Source organism: Pygoscelis adeliae, unplaced genomic scaffold (genome assembly GCF_000699105.1).
Source record: "Pygoscelis adeliae isolate BGI_AS28 unplaced genomic scaffold, ASM69910v1 Scaffold117, whole genome shotgun sequence".
NCBI classification, from domain to species: Eukaryota; Metazoa; Chordata; class Aves; order Sphenisciformes; family Spheniscidae; genus Pygoscelis; species Pygoscelis adeliae.
The window spans coordinates 5,295,260-5,315,533 of NW_008825270.1; the positions used below are offsets into that span (position 1 = coordinate 5,295,260).

General features: G+C 47.1%; 1 protein-coding gene across 1 annotated transcript; it reads left to right on the top strand.

Moving 5' to 3' along the window:
* Nucleotides 1-364: 364 nt before the first annotated feature.
* Nucleotides 365-20,234, top strand: ARHGAP1 (Rho GTPase activating protein 1). Its single transcript, XM_009329722.1, has 13 exons — nucleotides 365-583; nucleotides 2,087-2,270; nucleotides 3,063-3,155; nucleotides 13,790-13,877; nucleotides 14,121-14,252; nucleotides 14,744-14,830; nucleotides 15,459-15,557; nucleotides 16,288-16,395; nucleotides 17,644-17,720; nucleotides 18,121-18,198; nucleotides 18,758-18,886; nucleotides 19,062-19,165; nucleotides 19,866-20,234. Exons 2-13 carry the CDS (start codon nucleotides 2,132-2,134, stop codon nucleotides 20,043-20,045), a joined length of 1,314 nt encoding a protein of 437 aa, XP_009327997.1. The 5' UTR covers nucleotides 365-583; nucleotides 2,087-2,131; the 3' UTR covers nucleotides 20,046-20,234.
* Nucleotides 20,235-20,274: the final 40 nt, after the last annotated feature.

A 20,274-nucleotide genomic window follows, 5' to 3' on the forward strand; every position in this document is an offset into this window, starting at 1 on the left:
AGCAGGTCGTTGACCGCTTCCTCTTGGATTATGGGGGGTTCATCCTGCTCGCCATCTCTGTCTTCCAGCTCAGGGGGCTGAGTACCCTGAGGATAACTGGTCTGAGGGGCTGCCCTAGGGGGGCTGCAGATGCTTCCTCAGCAAGGGGTGCTGGGTTGTGGGGCTGCTGAATTGCAGTGGGGAATGCTTTAAGCACACTGACTCATAGGAGTTGGTGCCTGGCGTTACCATAGAAATCGGATCAGCTGCTACGGGTGGGGAGTCCTTGTCCCTTGGCTCTGCTGCTGCGTGGTTCCAGCATGAGCTCATGGTGCAAGGTAACCTGATTTCTTGCTCCTTGTCCCTTCAAGATCAGAGGAGGTCAGGCAGCTCTCGCGGCCTTCACCGGAGGGCAGGAAATAATTTTGTTTGGGTCTCTGTTTGGCTGCAGTGGTCAGACCCTGTGTGTTTGCTGTGCTCTCTTGGTGATCTGCTGCCCATATATGTCTTGCTCTTTCATATTTTGGGAAACTTCCTTCATTTGCTTAGCAATAGCTCCCAGCCCTTTGGGAGCCCCAGAGAGGTGAAAACTGGTTGTAAACTGGTGAGTAGAAGATGAGGGAGGACAGGAAGCAAGAAGCGTGATCCAGAGGGAGGGGACAAACACTGAATATCCAATTTCCTGTACTCTGAAAATGCATCCCCAAGCTTGGTCACAAGTGTTGCCCCAAGCATGGATGTGACACCTTCCGATGCTCAGTCTCTCACAGTTTTTGTCCTCTATGCTCACATCCGAGTAACTGTTTCATCATCTTCTCTGGATAAATATACACATTCAAGCTCTAGGGATAGAAGATGCAACACATTGTTGCCCCCCTCCATTCTGCTAAAGGAAATAACTTTACTGTGAATATAATCTTTCCACACAAAGGCGTTGTGCCTCCTTAGATCATCTGTGAACCCTTTGCTCTCCTCGTAATGCAAAACAAGCACAAGCCTGTCTGAGAAGCAGTGTTACAAGAGTCTTGTTGATGCAAGGTGTCATTTTGTTTTGCTACAGTTCCTCTTGGCTTGCTGCCTGTTGTCCATGTGGTCTGTGTGAGCAATCCAGATCTATGTACTTGTCCTTTCCAGTGTTTCCTTGCTTATTTCCAGGACATTGGCATTAGAGGATAACAGCTGTTTTCTAGGGGGTCATCCCTACGAACTGGTACCCTTAGGAGGTGCTGTATGCTGTGCTAGCTCAGTCCTGGGTTTGACATATCTTCTGCTCCAGGTGAGAGTGAGAAATATTTGCAAGCAACAGCAAACATACCGAGCTGTCTGTTTCTTGGGCCCTCTTAATTCCTTGGTCTCCTGAGTATTATGGCATGCTTTGTGAAAAATACTCATTCTAGCAATATGGCTTTAAGTTAAAGAGGTTATTCCTTGCTCTCATGTAGGAGAAAGGATTTGCTGGGTGATGCTGAAAGGAGATGAAGATTGCATGTGTATTGTTCTCCCTGTCTTACTAGCTCAGCCTACAAAATCCTGTTTTAAGAAGCTGTTCACTTCTGTATTCAGATCCCAGCACACTGAAGCACCCACTTCAGTGTTGTTGAGAGCTCTGGCCCTGCCTTATGGGGAGAAGGGGGGGTGATTCGTGGGAAAGCTTCCAGCACTGGGCCAACTGTGGAAACAGCTGGGCTTTGTGCCAGCCCTTCAGAGGGAGGGGGAGCTCAGAGCTGGTACAGTGAGTGTGTCAGGCAGGGGCTGGTGTAGCCTGTCGCCTTCCTCAGTGTCTTGCCACTGCTCCTGTTTCAGGGGAGAAACTACTCTGGACAGGGCTGTGGTCAAGCAGAGACTCGCTGAGAGGGTTGGTACAGGCTCCTGATGGCTTTTGGTAGCAGTTGGCACGAAAGAATCTGACATATGTCTGACATATGTCAGTGCTCCTGGCTTGGAGGAGGAGGAGGAGGAGTTCCTGCCTGTGTTAAGGGGGAGGGGAAGTATGATCTCTGGATAAGTAAAGATAAGGGAGGATTTGAGGAAAATCAGTGAGAAGAGGAAGAGCCTATATGGGGAGGTAAACTTGCGATGTCTGTGTCTCACCTAGCAATCTCTGCAGTCCTCATTCTAGACGCTGCAAAATAAACTGCGGTATTTGGGGACCATGGCTACAGACCCACTCTCGGAGCTTCAGGATGACCTGAACTTGGATGATACCAACCAGTCCCTCAGCCAGCTCAAACTGGCCTCCATAGATGATAAGAGCTGGCCAGCAGATGAAGCCCCTGCTTTTCCCAGATCAGGTAAGTATCCTGCTTGTCTGGGGTCTGGGTTTTGGCCAAAAAGGAATTGTTTGTCCTGCAGCATTGTGGTCATATCTACATATACAGAGAGCCCCAGCTCCATTTGAAAACTTTATAGACACATTAATCTTGCACCGCACCCAAGTGAATTAGCCCTGCTATTGAACAGCACTAAAAAGCTCAGAGCCAGCTGATGTAAATATACTCTTCTCAGTCCTGTGGCTGGCTGCACTTTGGTGCTGACAGTACAGACATGCTGTAAGTCCTTGAGTGCCCTCTGTTATGGTCTCTTGCAGGATAGTTTGGCCTTCCTGAGTGGAAGGGTCTTGAACTTCCATGTGGGAGGTGGGGCTGGAGATCTGAGTTGTTGCTGTGAAATCCTGTCCAAAGAGGTCAGGGAAATTAGCTCAAGGGCATATAGGATGGCCATCCATCAAGGGACGATGTTAAGATCCTCCTGCTCTAAAAAGCCATGACGGTGCCCTTGGCACTTGGGTTTTGGTCTTTGTGAATGTTTGTGACGTATCTGAACAGTCATTTTTGAGAGGGTGTACAGTCTGAGGAACACGTATGGACCTCATAGGATTGACAGGTCTCTTCTGAGTCATTGCTGCTCTTGCCCCCTCAGAATTTCAAAGGTGGGTTTCCGAGGTGGATGGGTGCATACATTAGTCCCTCCCATGTTGAAGAGCCATTTTTTCCTCATCCCTCTATCTCTGTCGCTCTATCCCTCTATCGCTAAGGTGCTCCAGATCCATTCTTCTAATTGCTTGTTCCTTGTGTTTTGTGCAGAGGACTCCAAAGGCTCCCCTGAGCCCATCACTCACCTGCGGTGGGATGATCCCTACTATGATATCGCCAGGCACCACATTGTGGAAGTAGCAGGTAGTGGTCTTTCTGTTTTCCCCTTTGATGTCTTTGCAGCTGGGCTGAGGAAGGGTCTTTCTAATGGGGTTGTGGGGGCATCTGCTATATGCTAGGCCCAAGTGGCCATGGCAGCTGGCATTGTAAAGAGAAGGAGCACCAAACTTCTTGAATGTTCGCAATATGTGTAGTTTTCTGTTGACCTCAGTTAAACTTGCATTCCTTCTTGGCTCTCACTGTCTTGATTATATTATTAGCAGGACTTGGTTGCTTTTGCTGAATTGTTTTAGATGTGGCCCTTGACTATATCCTGAGCACAAGATGTGTTTTTTGCATGATAATGCCACAGAAATTACCTAGTTATGCAGTACAGCTGCAAGGTCCTCAGCTGACTGAGTAATCCACAGTAGGTCTGGTAGCTCTCTCATATCTGAATGGCCAGAGCTTGCTATCCTGTCCAGAAACAACGTTTACAGAAGTCTGAAATAGGGTGAATAGGCCCATGGCTCACTGCAAGGAAAGACCTGATCATTCAGGGTCACAAGCATTCGGATTTTCTCTGTAAACTAATATCCCTATTATTTTAATTACACTAACCCTCGGCGATTTAGTGATGGGACCTCCATAAGAAAGAGTTTTGGGGGTAGTTTTTAGGTAGCTGCGGTAAGTCTGAGGGAAGGGTAATCCCAGTTTGTCTTGCATTCCTTGTTTAAAAAAAAAAGCTCCTCTTCAACCTGTTGTGACTTGATTCACACTTCCTCCTTGATTATCTGTAGCCACCTCCTACCCCTCCTATTGCCATTTCTCTGTGCCTTGGTCCCTGCCCCACATGTGAGTTTGCAGCAAAGCAGAGGCACAAGCTGGAGTCCTCCTGATTCAGGGTTGTTCTGCAGCAGGGTTTGACCACAGAGGGAAGATTCTCAGGCACTTACCTTGGTAAGAGTTGTCCTGACATTGTTCTTTTCTGGACTGTCTTCTAGAATGAGCTTTCTTTCTCCTAACCTCTCATGTAACAGCTTTTGGGGAACAAAACGATAATGGCAAACTCAAAACTTTGTTGTCCTTTGTCTCCTGCGTGCCTCTGGCTGCTCAGGTTGACAGGCCGGGTGTTTAGCATTTGGGCCATTATGTCTTGTAGATTTGCCACAAGTGCTTTCATTTGCAAATGTGTTACTAACCTTCTTTCCCATGGGGTTGGAGTTTCAGGACTGGGGTTTATAGAGGTCTGCACCCTGGTCTCCCTACTGCTGAAACTGGGAAGGGACAGATGTGTGGACCCCACCATTTCAGTGATAATAGCTAGAATATCTGGAATGCGAATGGCAGAGGTAACTGGTGTTTCTGGACTCTGGGAGCTGGTGAGTTAAATGATACTGTTGTTCACTTCAGACAAAGCTTCAGACAAAGTGCTTAGCAGAGACTTTAGATCAGAGACATTGATAAGACTGGAATGTCAGCCCAAACCAAGGATATACTTTGTGTGCTGCCTCCTGACATAAGCAACAGTCTTTCTGCGGGATTTCTGTTCCGAGGTAACATGATATTTTTTTTTCCCAAGCTCTCTGAATAGAGTATCATTCCAGTGGAGGTGTGTCTCAGTGGCTGTTGGAATGCAGCCATTTGACACGTTGTCTAGTTTAGCAAATGAAGAATTATCTAACTTCCTGAAAGGATTTTCTGGTGGTATGATGGCTGACTGGGAGGCGTGCCTGCATTCTGAAAGAGATCTCTTCCCCGTCGTGGTTTAAATTTGTGTTTCTAGTGAGCTCTCTGTTCCTGTTGTGTCTCTGTATGGTGCAGAAGCAGCTCAGAGGAGCTTCTGTTGTTGGCTGCTCCTGGCCAATTTTCACCAGTAGCTGGTTTATCTGAAAGCCTGTGATGGTCCCACACACAGAATGTGGTGCAATGCCTTTCTTGGCATTGGAAGAGCTAGTAGCACAGCTCCAGATACTGGATTTGCTGCCCCATAGTTTTGAAACTTGCTGGTGTCTCATCTCCTGGAAGCAGGATTTATGAAGTTGATCAAAGGGGCCTGAGTTGTAATCTGGGCTCTGGGGTGAAGCTGTTCAGTTTTCTTGGTCAATAATTAATCATGTTAACTGTTTGGAGAATCAGCCAGGGTAATGTTCTCTGGGCTGTTGTTGGAGGCAAACAATCTGGGAAAATCTGGAAAAATCCTATTAGAAGTAGCCTGGAGAATCAAAATCTCACTGGAGGATTAATATGGAACTGTTTGGATCTGGCTCTACTGACAAGTTGTGCTTGTCATCACCCTCAGGTGCAATGAACGCTCGCCATGCTGAGCCTGAAACAAAATAGTTCCACCCCGGTTCTCTTGTAAATATTAGCAAATGGCAGCAGATCAAGGGTAGTTTTATCCATTCTGCTGATTTATGAGCTTTCTCTTCCGTGTCCTTCCCTGTTCTGCACTTCAGAGCAGGAAGCATACGGCTAACTCTGTTCCTCCCTTCCCTGAAATATATTCTGGGATGATGATGCTATTTTGAGACAAAAACAGAAGGCTGGTTCCCATCCTCAGGCTGAACTCCATGATCCCAGGGTTATCCTGTGTGGTCAGAAAAGTAATTGCTTCTTGCGGGATGGATGCATGGTGTTAATAACTTACTAAAAGCCCAGTTTTGATGACAAAAAGTTAGCGCACTCATTTTCTAGCTGACCTCAATTTCTGATTCAGTTCAAGGCACGCTGGATTTGAATATTCTGGCTATCTGGCCTAAAGAGGGAAAACTATATTGAAAAACATTCTGCAGAATTTGCTAGGAAAATAAGGGGTTTGGTTTTGGTTTTCACTTAAAAATAGTGCAGCAGTTTCATGGAGACTCTCCTTTGTGCCCTATGCTCCTGTCTCTTCTGGGGACTGGAATCTTCCTGGAAGAGGCTGTCCATGGGGAAGGAGCAGGCATGTCATTGCTGTCCCGTGTGGTGGTGTGTCACAGGAAGATGGCAGCAAAAGGCATCCAGGCCACAGTTCCAAGGGAGTACCATGGCATTGTTATGAATCAGAATATTTTAGTTTTGGGAAACCTTTTGGTTCTGGGATTCAATGCTTTTCTGAAGGAAAGAGATGATACTCTGCCTGTCCTTTCAGACCTGCCTTAAGGTGTGTGTTTCTGGAGTGTTTTACGCAGGCTCCTGAGAGGTCTCTGTGTGGTTATGCTCTTCTTGACTCCGAGTTCCTCTTTTTGTGACCATTATAGCAGAGAAATTCATCTTTACACATGGCTAGAAGTTGGAGCAGAGGTGGCTCGATTTCACCGCACAAACCACTTCTGCAAAGTGTGGGTTTTTTCTTTGCGTTTGGAGGAAACGCAGGCTTCTGGTTGAAGGCTGTTGAGGAACTATCCCAAATTTCTGTTTAAGAGTTTCTGTATCCTCCTGCTAACTCTTATATGGCAAAGGTGCTGCTTCCATCTCCTTTGGGGTTGAGGCAGACTAGGGTGACATAATCTTGGCCTTGAATTTCAGCAAAGGCTGAATTGCAAGAATATGGCAGATGGTTAATAACAGTCTGAAGGAGGCCTCTGGAGATGGCAGTGCCTACTGGAAACCTGGGGCTGTGTGGGAAGAGCAGGGCTCTTGAGAGCTCTCTGGCAATGTGTTCCTTCTTCGTTCTTCTGCCCCATCCAAAATACTGATCTCGCCTTTGTGGTCAATATGCAAACCTATAGCTATGAGGTGCCTCAGCATTCCCATTTTACACAATAACTGGCTTTGTTCCTTTTGGGATAAGAAAACTGGGGCTTAACATATGATTGGCGTATGAATTTTCCACTGCTGTGGAGGCTAGAAGTTGGTGTAGCAGTTGTCAGGACAGTGGCCGTCACTATTTACTTCAGCTGTGTAGTCCCTGCCCAGTGACTTCAAAGCTTTGCTGAAGCTCAGAGCATGTTTCTGCTAGTTTTTGTGGGAAATCTGCTGCCTCACACCATTAATTGGCAGTCTGCAGGGCTGCCCTCACAGACAAGGCGTGATGCTAGTGTGCATAAGACCTGCGATTGAAGTGGGAAAGCAAGGTGGAGAGCTGGGGGTGTACCTTCTTGCGTGTTCCTAGACTGAAACTGCAGTTTCAACAGTGAATCTTTTTTCAGTGGTGAATCTGGTACCAAACCTACCTGAAAAGCATTGTGGCTGGCTGTTGGCTGCGGGTGCCAAAGTTGTAACTAGTGCTGATGATTTGCTGTTGCTGTCAGTGATTGACATGGGGAGGTAAAATCAATCTTGGAGCACCAGTTAGCTGTTGTTTCACTAAGCAGGCAAAGGTAGAAGTTGCAGACAAAACTTGTGTTGAAAGTATGTTGCAGTGTGTCTGTGGTGGCTAATGGGCTCAGCAAAGGCCTCTGATAACAAGGGTCCTTTTCCCTTCCAGTATGCTACATTATTATTGGCTTCATTAATACAGGGTGCCTGCATTTCTGCTGCTTTTGGATGTAGTTTCTGGCTTTGGCTTTTTTTTTTTTTTTTTAAGAGTATTGGTATGGTACGGAATGATGAGTTGCTTCTGTAGAATTGGGCCCATCCAAAGCAAGCCCAGCTTGTGCACCATGTTTTGACATGCGAGATCAAGGGAACGGAGAGTTTCTAAGGGATTCTAAGTTTCTAATGGAGACCAAGGGAGTGGAGAGTTTCTTTCTAGAGCCCTGGTCTGCTCAGGCTCCTGTCTTGATAGGCCTATGTGGGTCTGTTGAGTATGTAGCTGTAAGAGTGATGGAAAGGGGCTGGGTGTGGCAATAAATGCCTTTGTAGATGCCTCCCTGCCCAGAGAAACCTTTTTTCTTTTTTCTAATTGGCAGTTGGTTTTTTCTATTATTAAAAATCTACTAAACTTTTTAAAAAAAAAAAAGCTATGGGTGTGTTGAAGATCTAAATTGTCCCCATCTTCAGCTTATTAGTGAAATTTAGCTTCTTGCAAAACAATCTGTTGGATGCATCATTCATACAGTATGATCCCATTCTCTATACACTTCTGAAGTTGTTCAAAAGACCTTGACATTCAGAATTAATTGCATTTAACCCTTTTAAAAGTGGCAGTACGGCAGTTGCTGTTTTGGTGGTAGGGGAAATGTAACAGTAAGGGCCAGAAATTTGGCTGTGATTATACAGAATTAGTTGCAAATTCAAGAAGGAGACTCAGGAATCACAGGTTGCTGTTACTGCCTCTAATTGTTAGGTAAGGTTGCTTTGGAGAGGAGCATGGGGGAAAGATGAAATAGAAGGAGCCTGACTGCTGCAAGACAGCAACTAAATGCATCCCAGTGGCAATCTGGCTAGACTCTGAGACTTTATACTCAATATTACTTTCTGGGAAAGGGTGCGAAGCTTGGCTTGCTGTAACTTTGTTTCTGTTCCTCCAGACCAGGGTGCACTTGATGGGGCCCAACCAGGTAGGTAGATTTTTTGTGGCACTAACATTTGGTACTGTAGATCATGGTATTCCTTTAGCATGACCGTGGCCTGTAGCTGGACTGTCTCAGGGGAGCCCAAACTTTGCTCAGCCTCAGGCTGCACCAGCAACTTTTCAGGAGTCCAAAGGCTGCACAAAACTGTCATCTGAGGGCTGCACCTCTTTCTCAGGCACAGCAGAATCATCTGAGCCAAATTTGGCATGGGGGCTTTACTTTAGGCACTTTGGGGCTCTGGGGTCTCGGTGTAAATCCTGTTCCTCTTCTGTCATGGTGGTGGCCTGCTTGGACCAGTTCATTCTGAACTCAGATTTACCTCGTTGTCACGTGTGCTTTGGAAGTTCATCCTAGGATTGCTTCCTATTCCTTCATGTGATCTGCTGCGGCGCTCACATGCTAGCAGCTGGCGCTTAAACTGGATTCTCCAGCTGAAAGCAAGTGTTATCTATTTCTTCTCCATTTGGTTGCAGAGACGTTGTGTTTCGGTAACTTGTTCCTCATTCTAGCCTGAAGCTGTGCTAGACTGCTCTGTGCTTGCTGAGCATTTGTTAATACTCTCTGGACTTCAGTCCCAAGCCTTAAGAATTTGGCTGCTGGTGCTTCACACTTCTCAGTGTAGATGAAAACTTCTTTTGGTGTGAAATTCTTTCTGCTATTTCTGAACAGCAGGCCAAGACTTTCACACAGTCCATGGAAATGCTGATCCTCCCTGCCTCATTATGTGGGCTCTTCTCCCCCGTTCGCAGTGCTCTCAGGCATCCTCCCATTTTGCATTCTTTAATCTGACCCTCCAGTATATTTTGTACCAGTTAGAGCTGTAGTCGTTTGGTAAGGCTTTATGATTCTGGCAGTGTTTGGATATTGGGAATATCCAAAATTCCACCCTATAGGTGGAAGATACCATGTTAAAATACTTCTACTTGGAGCTCCTTACCTTCTTTTCCTGAGGGGCTACATCCACTTTGGAATTCAACAGGCAGCTAAAATCTACTATACTTAAATACTGCCCAGCTATGTCATAAGTTTGGCAGGAACCTGAAATTACATTAGAGAAGTTTTTTACTGACAGTGGCTCTGATAAACATCCTAAGCTTTGTGAAACTTGTGTAGTAATGTTCCAGAATTACGTAGCGGTGTCCTCTCCTTGGCCCTGAACTCTGTTAACTTTGCTGTTTTACCAATAACACCAGCTTTTGGTGGCAAGTTGTATCCGTCTGCATTCTCTCAGTATCAAAGTACCAGTTATGCAGTTATGCTGCCAGTGAGTAGTACGACAGCTTCCAGTCATGGCATAAAGCCTAATGGATACATTTCAGGAGAAATACCTAGAAATACATAGCAGGATTTGCAAGTCAAGCATGTATTTTCCGTGTTGGCTGTACAGATTCATTTAATAGAGAATCCTGTCTCAGGACAGTACTGCTACCTTGACATGAGTTTCTGCTCTGATACATTCGTATTGCTGCAGGTTTCGATCTGAAACATTAGCCTCAGTATTTAAACTTCAGCTCTTTTAGAAGTATGGTCCTGCACTGATGGCTTGGAACCACAGCAATGATGTTCCTTGCCCCTTGTCTCAGAAGTGCACTGGAAACACTGCTCTTCGGGTGAGAGGAAAAACTGAGTTTGGGCCTTAAAAGCGCCATAACAGTGTTCAGGAGAATTAGCATGTCCATCAGTGCTACAAGTTAGTATCTCTTTAGATGAGCAGCTGTCTTGACTGGAGAGGCTTTGTGTGTTGGCTACTGTCTTGCTCTTTGTTGTTAAAAAAAAAAAAATCTGAATTACATCCTATGGGGAGGTAGTTTAATTCCAGTGTAGACTGAAAATATTTTTTATGTATGAACTTACTCACAAAGGTATGCACATTGTTGGGTGCTCTGTGAGTACTGATGGTATATAATTGCTTCTTTGCTGGTTTGTTGTTGAGCATTCCTCATCTGGGAGAGGAGACAGCCTGAGAAGCTGAGTGATTACTTCATGGTCTATAGTTGTGTTCAATGAAAACTTTAGCTATTTGCAATTGCCAACAAGGGGTGAAAACCTAGGTACGTAAGATTAATATTGCAAACAGGAAAGTGAACAGTACAAGGGATGGAGCATCTGGGAAAGATCAAACGCGATAAGAATCTGTGTGGTCTGAGGCAGAGAGGCCACCTGCAGGCAGTTTCCTCCAACAGCCAAGAATGCATGGAGTGGGCTTTAGGTTCTTGTTTGGAATAACTGATGGTTCAGTTTTGATGCTGAATTTTGAATTTTGTCATGTCTGGAGGAACCAGACTGATCTGATATATGTCAGGTGGAAACAAGATTGGCAGCTGGTTGTTTTGAAAGTGTCTGTGTTGACAGGCTGAGCTCAGTGTGATGAAACTGGAGTGAAACCCAGAACTCGGTAATGGGCATGCTGGTTCCTGTGTAGGTCTCACGCATAAATTCATTCTGATTTGGAAGGCAAAACGGGCCACTCCTTTTTCAGTCATCCAGGGGACTATAGATTATCTTTTGGTGTACTTGGCCCTGGAAATTATCCAGGGGAAACATGCCATCTCCCCTTTGGCAGAATCACGGATCGTCTGTTTTTTCTTTACCAGCGATCCCAGGCCTTTTCACCAAGGCTATATAAGGAACGAGATTCTAGACTTTGCATAGGCCCTGCCATAGGCTTTCACGTCATTCCAGAGGAAGGTGTTTAAGCTATGTGGTTCCTGACTTGTGACTTGTCAGGTCTGGAAATCAGTGCCCAGGAGCCTGAGCTGAGTGTGTGGCCGCCCACATCTCATGAACATGGTGCTGTACTGCAGTTCTTCACAGCCAAGGCCTGCTTTGATCAAGCTTGCAATCTGCTTCTAGCCCTCAGACCATTTACGCTGGTGTGAAATGCAGCCTCTCGGTTAACTGAAGATAGCATCTATTCTGACACATGGCACAGAGCTATGATCTGTAAAGATCTGTAGTCTTTCTGACCATTCTCTTTCATCACTACAAAACTGAGAATCACTACAGATTCTCAGATGCTACCATCTTCTTGCTGCTCTGTGCAGGCAAGACCCTTTGTCTTCCAGATGGAGACATACGAGTGGCTCAAGACCACTGGGAAGAGTCACAATATGCCATATTCCCTGCCCAGGAGTTTGTAGCCTGCACCTTTGTTGTATAGACAGCTTATGTGCATTAGACCCAGCCCTAAAGCTCATAGCAAGCTACCAAGAAACTCTGGGCTAGGCAGAGAGTGGGCTACCGTGGGATATGCAATGTGATGTTGGTCTTGTGGCCTGGCTGTGACTGTATCTGGTTGTTCCAGATGAGCCTTGCATCACTCTCTCCTAGTCCTGCATTCTGGGTCATGCGTCCTCCCTAATCGCCCCTTACCTCCGCATGTGTATGTCAATGTGATGGCCTATGCCACCCCTTTCCTGGTCTGTACCTAGTGCTGCCTCAGTGTCCCTAGCTTTTTTAGAGGTTCTGGCTTGTGTGCATCAGTAAATTCTGTCTCTTGTGTTGTCTGGTGAGTGACTTGAAAATGGGACTTGCGAGAGAAAAATATAAGTGAAAAAGTAGCAAGAGAATCTGTTCTTCTGGCCAGGATGGGGGTAAAAGAGGGTTAGTGGCATCTTAATGTCATGGCTTGTGTATGTGAATTCTCTGGCTGCCATTTGCAGCACCAGGTGGTCATCTGTTACTAGCAGGCAATGTTCCCAGAAACTTCAGGTTTGCTGTTCCAGGGTTCAGTTTGAGATCTCAGTTGCTGCACGGCAAGTGTAACCAAGCGGTAGTTGAGGGCCAGAGCCCACGCAAAGGTGAGAAAATGGCTGCATGCTCTGAATATTGTAAATCAGTGTGGGGAAAAGGATATATTTCGAGAGGAATGATGTATTGCAGGGCTGTCCTGCATAAGTAGCGATCCTTGCTGCTTTTCTGTGCTGTGGTCTGTATGAGATGGTTGTGCCGTAGGGGAGGAAGGAGGGTGTTGTTGAGTATAATCTCAGTAGCCCCTTCCACTGCTCTATGCTCCTTCTGCATGACAAGAAAACAGCTCTTGGAGCAGGGTGAGTAGCAAGAAAGATGGGAAGACTTTAACCCTTCACACTAAAGGAACCATTTCATCTTCACTGGTGCTAAAAAGCAAGTCATCCTTATGGAAATGGATTGGGTGTTGTGTCTGGGAGAGAACCAGACTTTCCCTCAAACTCTGTATGTCCAAAAGATTTGTGACCTGGTTCTTACTTATCTAAATCTCTCAATTCCCCTAGCATGTCTGCTAAACTTGTCCATGCCCATCTGCTTGGGTTTTGTTCATGGGGCTGAGATCTCTGCTGGCAGAAGTCTACTGACGTATGAAGACTTGCTTTGGGGAAAACCTGGCTTGTTGTCTCTGAAGCCTGAAGTGGTGGCTGGGAGTGTCCTCCCTGAGATGAGGGTGCTTTATGGGTTATTTGGCTCCAATGCGATGGGGACTGCTTTCTGCTGAGTTTTTACATAGAATGCTTTGTTGTGCCGCACTTTGCAGCTCCTTCCAGCTCAGGTTGGAAAAATATCTCTGTGGATGGAAAATCTAGGAAGCAGTGAACAGCTTGTTCTGCAATCCCCCTGGAGAATCCAGCAGCCCTACTTGGTCCAAACGTAGAAGAGACTTATGATGATGCTTACTTCTCATCTCTGGGATGTGGCTGGGACTGCCCTGTTTCTAGGAATTTCGTGGTTTCCAGGGTATGAAATGGCTTTGTTCTGTGTGCAGGCCTAAGCTTCAGGTGAAGCAAGAAACAAATGCACCAGACCACAAGCAGTTAGTCTGGGACTATGTGCAGGACAGAAGGAATGGTTATTGTGCCTGTGAGGGGCAGTTTTCCCTGTACCTCCCTGGACACACGTGCTTCAGGAGCAGTGCCCAGGGGCAGCGTTGCAGGATTAATGCTCTGAGCACTCTGCTCTGTACTTGAGGCCTCCATCCCTACGTGCCCTGAGGCATCCTGGCTTCCAATCCTTCCTCTTCTTTCAGGGCTGGAGCATGGGATCTGTTCTCCATTCGCATTGTTGACTTGCCGGGCCCTTGGTGTTCAGGTTTCTGCTTCTGTACTAGGCCTGTGGTAACTCTGCTGAAAATCAGGTTTAGCTTTGCTGGCAGCTGTGGCAATCCAGACTTCTGCCTTGTTATGGCAGTTTCCCATTCTGTGTTTACCCCTTGCTGCCACAACGTAGTCCTTAAACTCCCTGTAATCTCTGGCATTTCATCTGTAGGTGATGACAAATACGGAAGGAAAGTCATTTTGTTCAGTGCCTGCCGGATGCCCCCAAGTCATCAACTTGATCACATGAAACTGCTGGGGTGAGTAGTGTCTTAGGAGGCTGCTGTTAACTTCTTAAGCCTGACATAATTCCCAGGTGCTGGATTCCTGGGACCAGATCTATCTGCAGTAGCTTCTTTAGCTGGACATGTCCTCCCAATGTGCTTACCTCCATTGCTGGGGATGCAAATCCTCTGTTACAGCACACAAAAATGAGTCCCAAAGGGAGGAAGAGCCTCTCTATGGCAGAGCGTGAAGTGAGTTCAGCAGTTGTCTCTTCTCAGGTACCTGAAATTCACACTGGACCAGTATGTGGAGAGTGATTACACACTGGTGTACCTGCACCATGGCCTGACCAGTGAGAACAAGCCATCCCTGAGCTGGCTGCGGGATGCCTACAGGGAATTTGATCGCAAGTGAGTAAGGCTGCAGCAAGCAAGGATGTAACATGCTGTTCTGTAGCTTAACGTAGAAGATCTTCCCCAGCCCCGCCCGTAGCTTGGTGATATGTGATTTACTATCACATATTTCTGCTGCTTATGGAGGTGGGTTGTTCTTTAATGCAGACTGAATCATGGGATAAACAGCTCCTTCTGTAGTTACATCCTTTAGGCCAACAGGCAAGCAGCAAAACCAGGACCCAGTGCAAGTGTGTCAGCCCCATGGTTGCTTCCTGGTGTGCCTGCTCACTGCTTCTCAGTGAATCTTGGAATACAGTAGAGTGTGCCCTTAGGCTGCTGAGTGGCCTGACACTGCTACGAAGCATGGGAGAGCAGAGGCCATGGGTGCTGGGGAGTGGTGAGACTCAGTGCAAAGGGAATGGAGCACCCAGGGTGCCTTAATGTTGTGGAAAGGTTGGTTCCTCTGCTTAAAGTGCAGCTCATCCTTACTTAGTTTCTCTTGGCAGGTACAAGAAGAACATCAAAGCCTTGTATATTGTGCACCCAACCATGTTCATCAAGACCCTGCTGATTCTCTTCAAGCCTCTGATCAGGTAGGAAGCGCTATAAGAGGCTCACCCACATCCTCGCACTGCAGGGGAATAATGGGGCATTCTCAGTCGGGCACAAGGTGAGCCCAGGCTGCCGAGCCTACCCTGAAGTCTTTCACCCTGTGCTATCTCCTCCTGTTTCTGAGCTCAGAAATACTCAGACACAAGAAGTACTGCTTTGGGAACCTACAGAGTTTGCAGCTCTGTGCAGCTCCCTTTCTATCCAGCCAAGTAGAAGGAAAGTGTTGCAGGCTCTGCTAATAATGAAAAAGGAAGTGAGAGCATCAGTTCAAATTATATTTAATTCATTGTGTTGATGCTGAAATCCTAACTCTGTAAAATAATTGAAAACTTTCTCCAGCCTACTGCTGAACTTAGGAAGGAGAAATCCAGCGTTTCAGGGAGCCTGCTGCTGCTAGAGCTTCTAATGTGACTGGAAAGTCTTGGCATCTCCTGGTAAAATATATGGAGTTGGACAGCTATGTGGGCGACATCTCTGCTGCTCAGCCATACCTGCCCCTTTGCCCCATTGATGTCTCTTGCAGACCCCTGCTCTCCTTGCCTGTAAGAAATGTGTTCTGATACTGGATTTACTGATTCCTCACATACCTTCTTTTCTCTTGTTTTTCAGCTTTAAGTTTGGACGAAAGATTTTTTATGTGAACTTCCTTAGTGAGCTGGAAGAGTATGTGAAGCTGGAACAGTTGGGGATCCCAAGCCAAGTGCTGAAGTGAGAATGCTGCCTGTCTCCCATTTGCTTAGGGCTTTGTGAGAGGGGACTTTCCTGGAGGAATGGCAAGGGGAGGAGGAGATTGTTCCACTCAGGCAGTGGTTTTGGAGGGAGCGGTGACAAATTGCCTTAAAGACTATTGTTTCTCTGCATGCTCCTTCCTGTGTGTCCTTGGCACCAGTGCCCAGTTCTGTCCTTGAGTTAAAAATCCTCCTCCAGTAGAGCACCAGTCCTGCCTCTCCCGCTCAGCCCTCAGGGGCTTTCTGCAAGCTGCTGACCTTAACACTGACCTGGTGCTCGTGGTGCGCGTCTGCTGCGTCTGGACACCTGCTTTGCTCACTCTGCACAGTTCAGCTTGTCTTGGGGCTTCCCAAAGTGCCACAATCTCAGTCCTACCAGATTAATTCCCTGTCCTTCACACACACATGCAGCTGTCTCATCACAAGCAGTGCTGTCCTGGCCTCCTGCCCATGCTGTCTGTTGTCCTCAGCTACTCCAGCTCCTGATTCCAGATAGATAGTCCTTTCTCCCTGCTTTCTTCTGGCAACCAGACGTTTGGTTTTGTTGCTCCTGTGCTCCAGAGCTGCCTGTCCTGTTTTTGCATAGGTGGAATCAACCATGCTAGGCTGGAGCTGTTACCAGTGGGTGTGCAGTGGGTCACGTGCAGTGCTGGGTTCATGCTCTTTCTGGGAGGTGGGGTGGCTTTTTACTAGTCTGTGTTTTGCCACAGATATGACGAATATCTGAGATCCCTGCAGAAACCTTCACAAGTGCCCCAGAAGCCAACACCCCCACGCCCACCACTGCCAAACCAGCAGTTTGGAGTCTCGCTCCAGCAGTGAGTATCTCTGGATTGTGTTGCTTTTGCCCTGACTTGCTTGAGATGAGGTCACTGTATTTATAACTGAACAGCAGCAAAAGTGGATGTAAAATTTCTTGCAGTTCAGATTTCCTACAAAGCTTTAATCATTCTTCTGAGGAACTCTGCACTCATGTCCGGATCCTGACTGACTCAGTTCAGTTCCACCCTCTTGATTCCCTGGCTAGATTGTATCTAAATTAGGATGAGATTGTTTCTGCAGCTAAGGGTTACTACGGGAGGAGCAAAATAAGGGCCGTGGGGACGGCTTTATGCCACTAGAAACTTCCTTTAAGCAGAGGAAGTCTGTAGGAGGCTGATGGAGCTGTTTTTAGGGCTATGCTATTTTGATTGAGCAGTGCTGCAGATCTGTTTCTTAGTTTTTTCCGTATCATAAATTCTATTTTAAAAGCACTTCCATTCACCCTTGTAATGATTCTCACTCCCCATTCCTGCACGGTGACACAGACAAACACGGACACTGGCAAGGACTAGTGATACTGGCTAAGTGTTGAAGGTATTTTTAACTTTGAGTGTGATTTTGCCTCCCCGGGGAATGAGGAGGAGCCAATAATGTGTGGCCAGACAGATCCTCTGAAGCAATCTGGGAACACATTCCCCAGCTTCAACACAACATTTCCAAATGTAACCCCCGTGGTGCTGTGTGCCTGAGCTTGTTAGTAGCCTGAGTGGGGTGAACAGCTCCATGCTATCAAATGGTATAGACAATCGAATGTGAGGGTGGCAGCAAACACCTTGGCATCACTAGGCCTTCCCTGACAGCATTCAACCCATCAACATTGGGTTGACAGATCTTCTGTTACAGGCGTGGGGTGGGTAAACTTATCCCATATATATTTCTCTCATGTGTCAGCTTCTTTCTGCCCTTGCTCCTATGGGGAAGGAAAAAGGAAGCTTAACCCTTTTCACCTGATACATAACTAGCAGCCTTGCCTTCTGGGAACCCCTTTGCCCTGCATCTACAGGCTATGATTTTTACAGAAGATAGAGAAATATTCCTGTGAGGTAGGAATGAGCTCATACTTGCTCCAGTGAATGATGCAGCACGATGGGTGAAGAGGAGCGCAGGCCGGAATAATGGCTAAACCAGGGACTGGGATAGCAAGATCCTATGTGGTAGAGCTTGTGTGGGCAACTTCAAGACTCAGGGGCTGCATGCGGGGCAGGGAGGACCAGTCATTTGTAACCTTTTGTCTCTTCCCGCAGTCTCAGGGAGAAGAGCCCTGATCAGTCTCCTGTTCCTCTGGTGGTCAGAGACACCATTGCTCATTTGCAGGAGCATGGTAAGTGTTCAGGGGAACCTGCAGCCCCTCTTAATGCCATGTCAGTGGCCTCTCCTCCACCCAAGTTCCCTTCCAGAGTGTGGTAAGATAAAGAACAACAGCAGTCTAGAATAAGGTGTAAAGGCCTGAACTAGGTGAGTTAGCCTTCAAGAGAGATTGTGCAGGGCTTAGGAGACCTCTTTCTTCCAGTCATCCATACTCCCACTTGTATGAGAGTAGCAAAATGCTCCTTGTATCCTTTGCCTTGTAGTGGAAGCAGAAAGAATTGCCGTACTCTAAAAAAGGGACTTGTTGACATCTGCCTGAATGCCCCACAGCATGGATTTATGATTGTTAAGACCAGCATTTTTGGAGACTCTCATATGGTTATCTTTCTTCTCCATCTGCTCTCACTTCACAGCTCTTGCTACAGAGGGGATTTTCCGGAGATCAGCAAATACACAGGTTGTCAGGGAGGTCCAGCAAAAATACAACATGGGTAAGTGCCCAAACTCAGCAGAGCCCCTCTCATTCCCTAACAACTACTGTCCAGCTGGAACTGTGTTGGAACTGGTCCACCATGGCTCCTCTCCTTCTCTAATAGGCCTCTAGGTGAGGCCCCATCAGGGTCTCAGGGGTCTCCCTGAGTTGCAAGGGAGAAGCATCTGATACTTTTGCTGTGTGGAAAGCATATTCCTTCCCACTCGTGTTCCACTCACTGCCCCTTTCCTTCCTGAAAATTTCCCTGTTTCTTGGGGTGGGATATACCATCTTAGTCTGGTTATACTGGAGGGACTGAAGATGACCAGGAAGAAACTTGGTCATCTGTTTCATTTGATGACTTCTAAAGATGTAGCGCTGGATTCAGCAGTGCTTTGCATATGCTTTTGGGACACATTTTTCCACTCTGCTAGAAGATGTGGTGCTTTAGTACCCTCTCTGTGTTCTTTAAAATACTGCTTCCCTAGTTCTGGGCTCTGACCACCCTGTCCCATTCTTTGTCTGGAGGAGGTCCTACTTTGGCCAGTGAGCACTGACTCTCTGCTCTACTTTCTCAGGTGTGCCTGTAGATTTCCAGCAGTATGAAGATGTCCACCTCCCTGCTGTGATTCTCAAGACCTTCTTAAGGGAGCTACCTGAGCCCCTCCTCACTTTTGGTCTCTACAGCCATGTTGTCAGCTTCCAGAGTGAGTTGTAACAAGAGTGTGCTACTCCCTGAATGTTGCACTGGCCAAGGTCAATGGTATCTTCAGGGGGGACAGTCCTGCATGGGATACCCTGTGACTGCAAACAGGGCTTTCATCAGGGTGGGTGCTGAGGATTCCTCATGGACCTGCTTGCCCTGTCTCTCTTGATTTTTAGGTGTGGAGGAGGAGAATCGTGTGGATGTTGTTCGGAAAACACTCCAGACTCTGCCAGAAGAAAACTACCAAGTGCTCCATTTACTGACAGCCTTTCTGGTGCAGGTGAGCTGCTCCAAAGGTGGGCAGTTGTATTCTAGTTCAGTTGCCAGTGCCTTGCATCAGCTTTTTGACTGCCTGCTCCCTCTTTTCCTTTGGGAGAAAATGAGTGTCAAGCTAGGAAATTGCCTTTCTTTACCTTATGTTCTTGTTAAACAGAGATCAAGAATGATCATGATGAACTAGCCTGAGCAGTTGCTTCTCATAATGCTGAGAGGTGCAGGTGGGCCTTAAGCCTGTGTGGTCTGTACCAGGGAGGCTGAAAGCTCCCCAGGGTGGAGGTACAACTGCAAAATATCTGGGTAGAAGATTAGACTAGAAGAGGGGTCTCAGATCCGCCCTACAGAACTTTCTGCTGCCAGGGAAGCCACTGCAAGGCTATTCTAGCAAGAGGGAAGATCATTTTGTTTTGAGTGGTGATCTGGACTGTAGAGGTATTGGCTGACAGTGCTCTTGGTCCTATTGTTACGATATGGCCTGGTGGTTAAGCCATAGTGGCAAATTGCCAGATATTGTTCCTCACCTCCTGAATGCTGGGTGTCACGTGTGTTTCCCCCAGCTGTCTTCTGGCATTGGGCCTTTGGCTTCTCTCCTCCCATTTGCCCTTGGGAGTCTGTCAGCTCTGGCTTTGGGGAGGGTAGAGGGCAGCAGGCAGTTGCTCTGTTGTTCTCTAGGATTCACAGTGGTCTTTTTCCTTCCCACATAGGTCTCTGCTCACAGTGACAGGAACAAGATGACAAACACCAACCTGGCAGTTGTGTTTGGCCCAAATCTGCTGTGGGCCAAAGATGTAGCCATCACCCTAAAAGCCATCAACCCCATCAATACCTTTACCAAGTTCCTGCTGGACCACCAGAAGGAGCTCTTTGAGGATGTGGAGGCCTGAATCCAGGCCAGTCCACACCAGCACACTGTGCCCACCTTCCCACCTTTTTTCCCACCTTGTCTTGGAGCTGTGACCAAGCTGTCTCCAGTGCAAAGGGACCATTGATCCTCTGGGTGATGAGCAGAGCGAGGGCTGTGGAGATGGTGGAGAAAGGGTGTAAGTAAGCGAGCAGGAGACCTGCTGCTCCAGATGGGGAGGGAAGCTGGTCTCCCAGCTGCCAAGAGTGGAG

Excerpts from the sequence above, each read along its gene's own strand:
- ARHGAP1 (XM_009329722.1), top strand. The coding sequence starts at position 2,132 with ATGGCTACAGACCCACTCTCGGAGCTTCAGGATGACCTGAACTTGGAT. Across the intron at positions 18,199-18,757 it reads CCAGCAAAAATACAACATGG|GTGTGCCTGTAGATTTCCAG; the intron begins GTAAGTGCCCAA and ends CTACTTTCTCAG. Across the intron at positions 18,887-19,061 it reads CCATGTTGTCAGCTTCCAGA|GTGTGGAGGAGGAGAATCGT; the intron begins GTGAGTTGTAAC and ends CTTGATTTTTAG.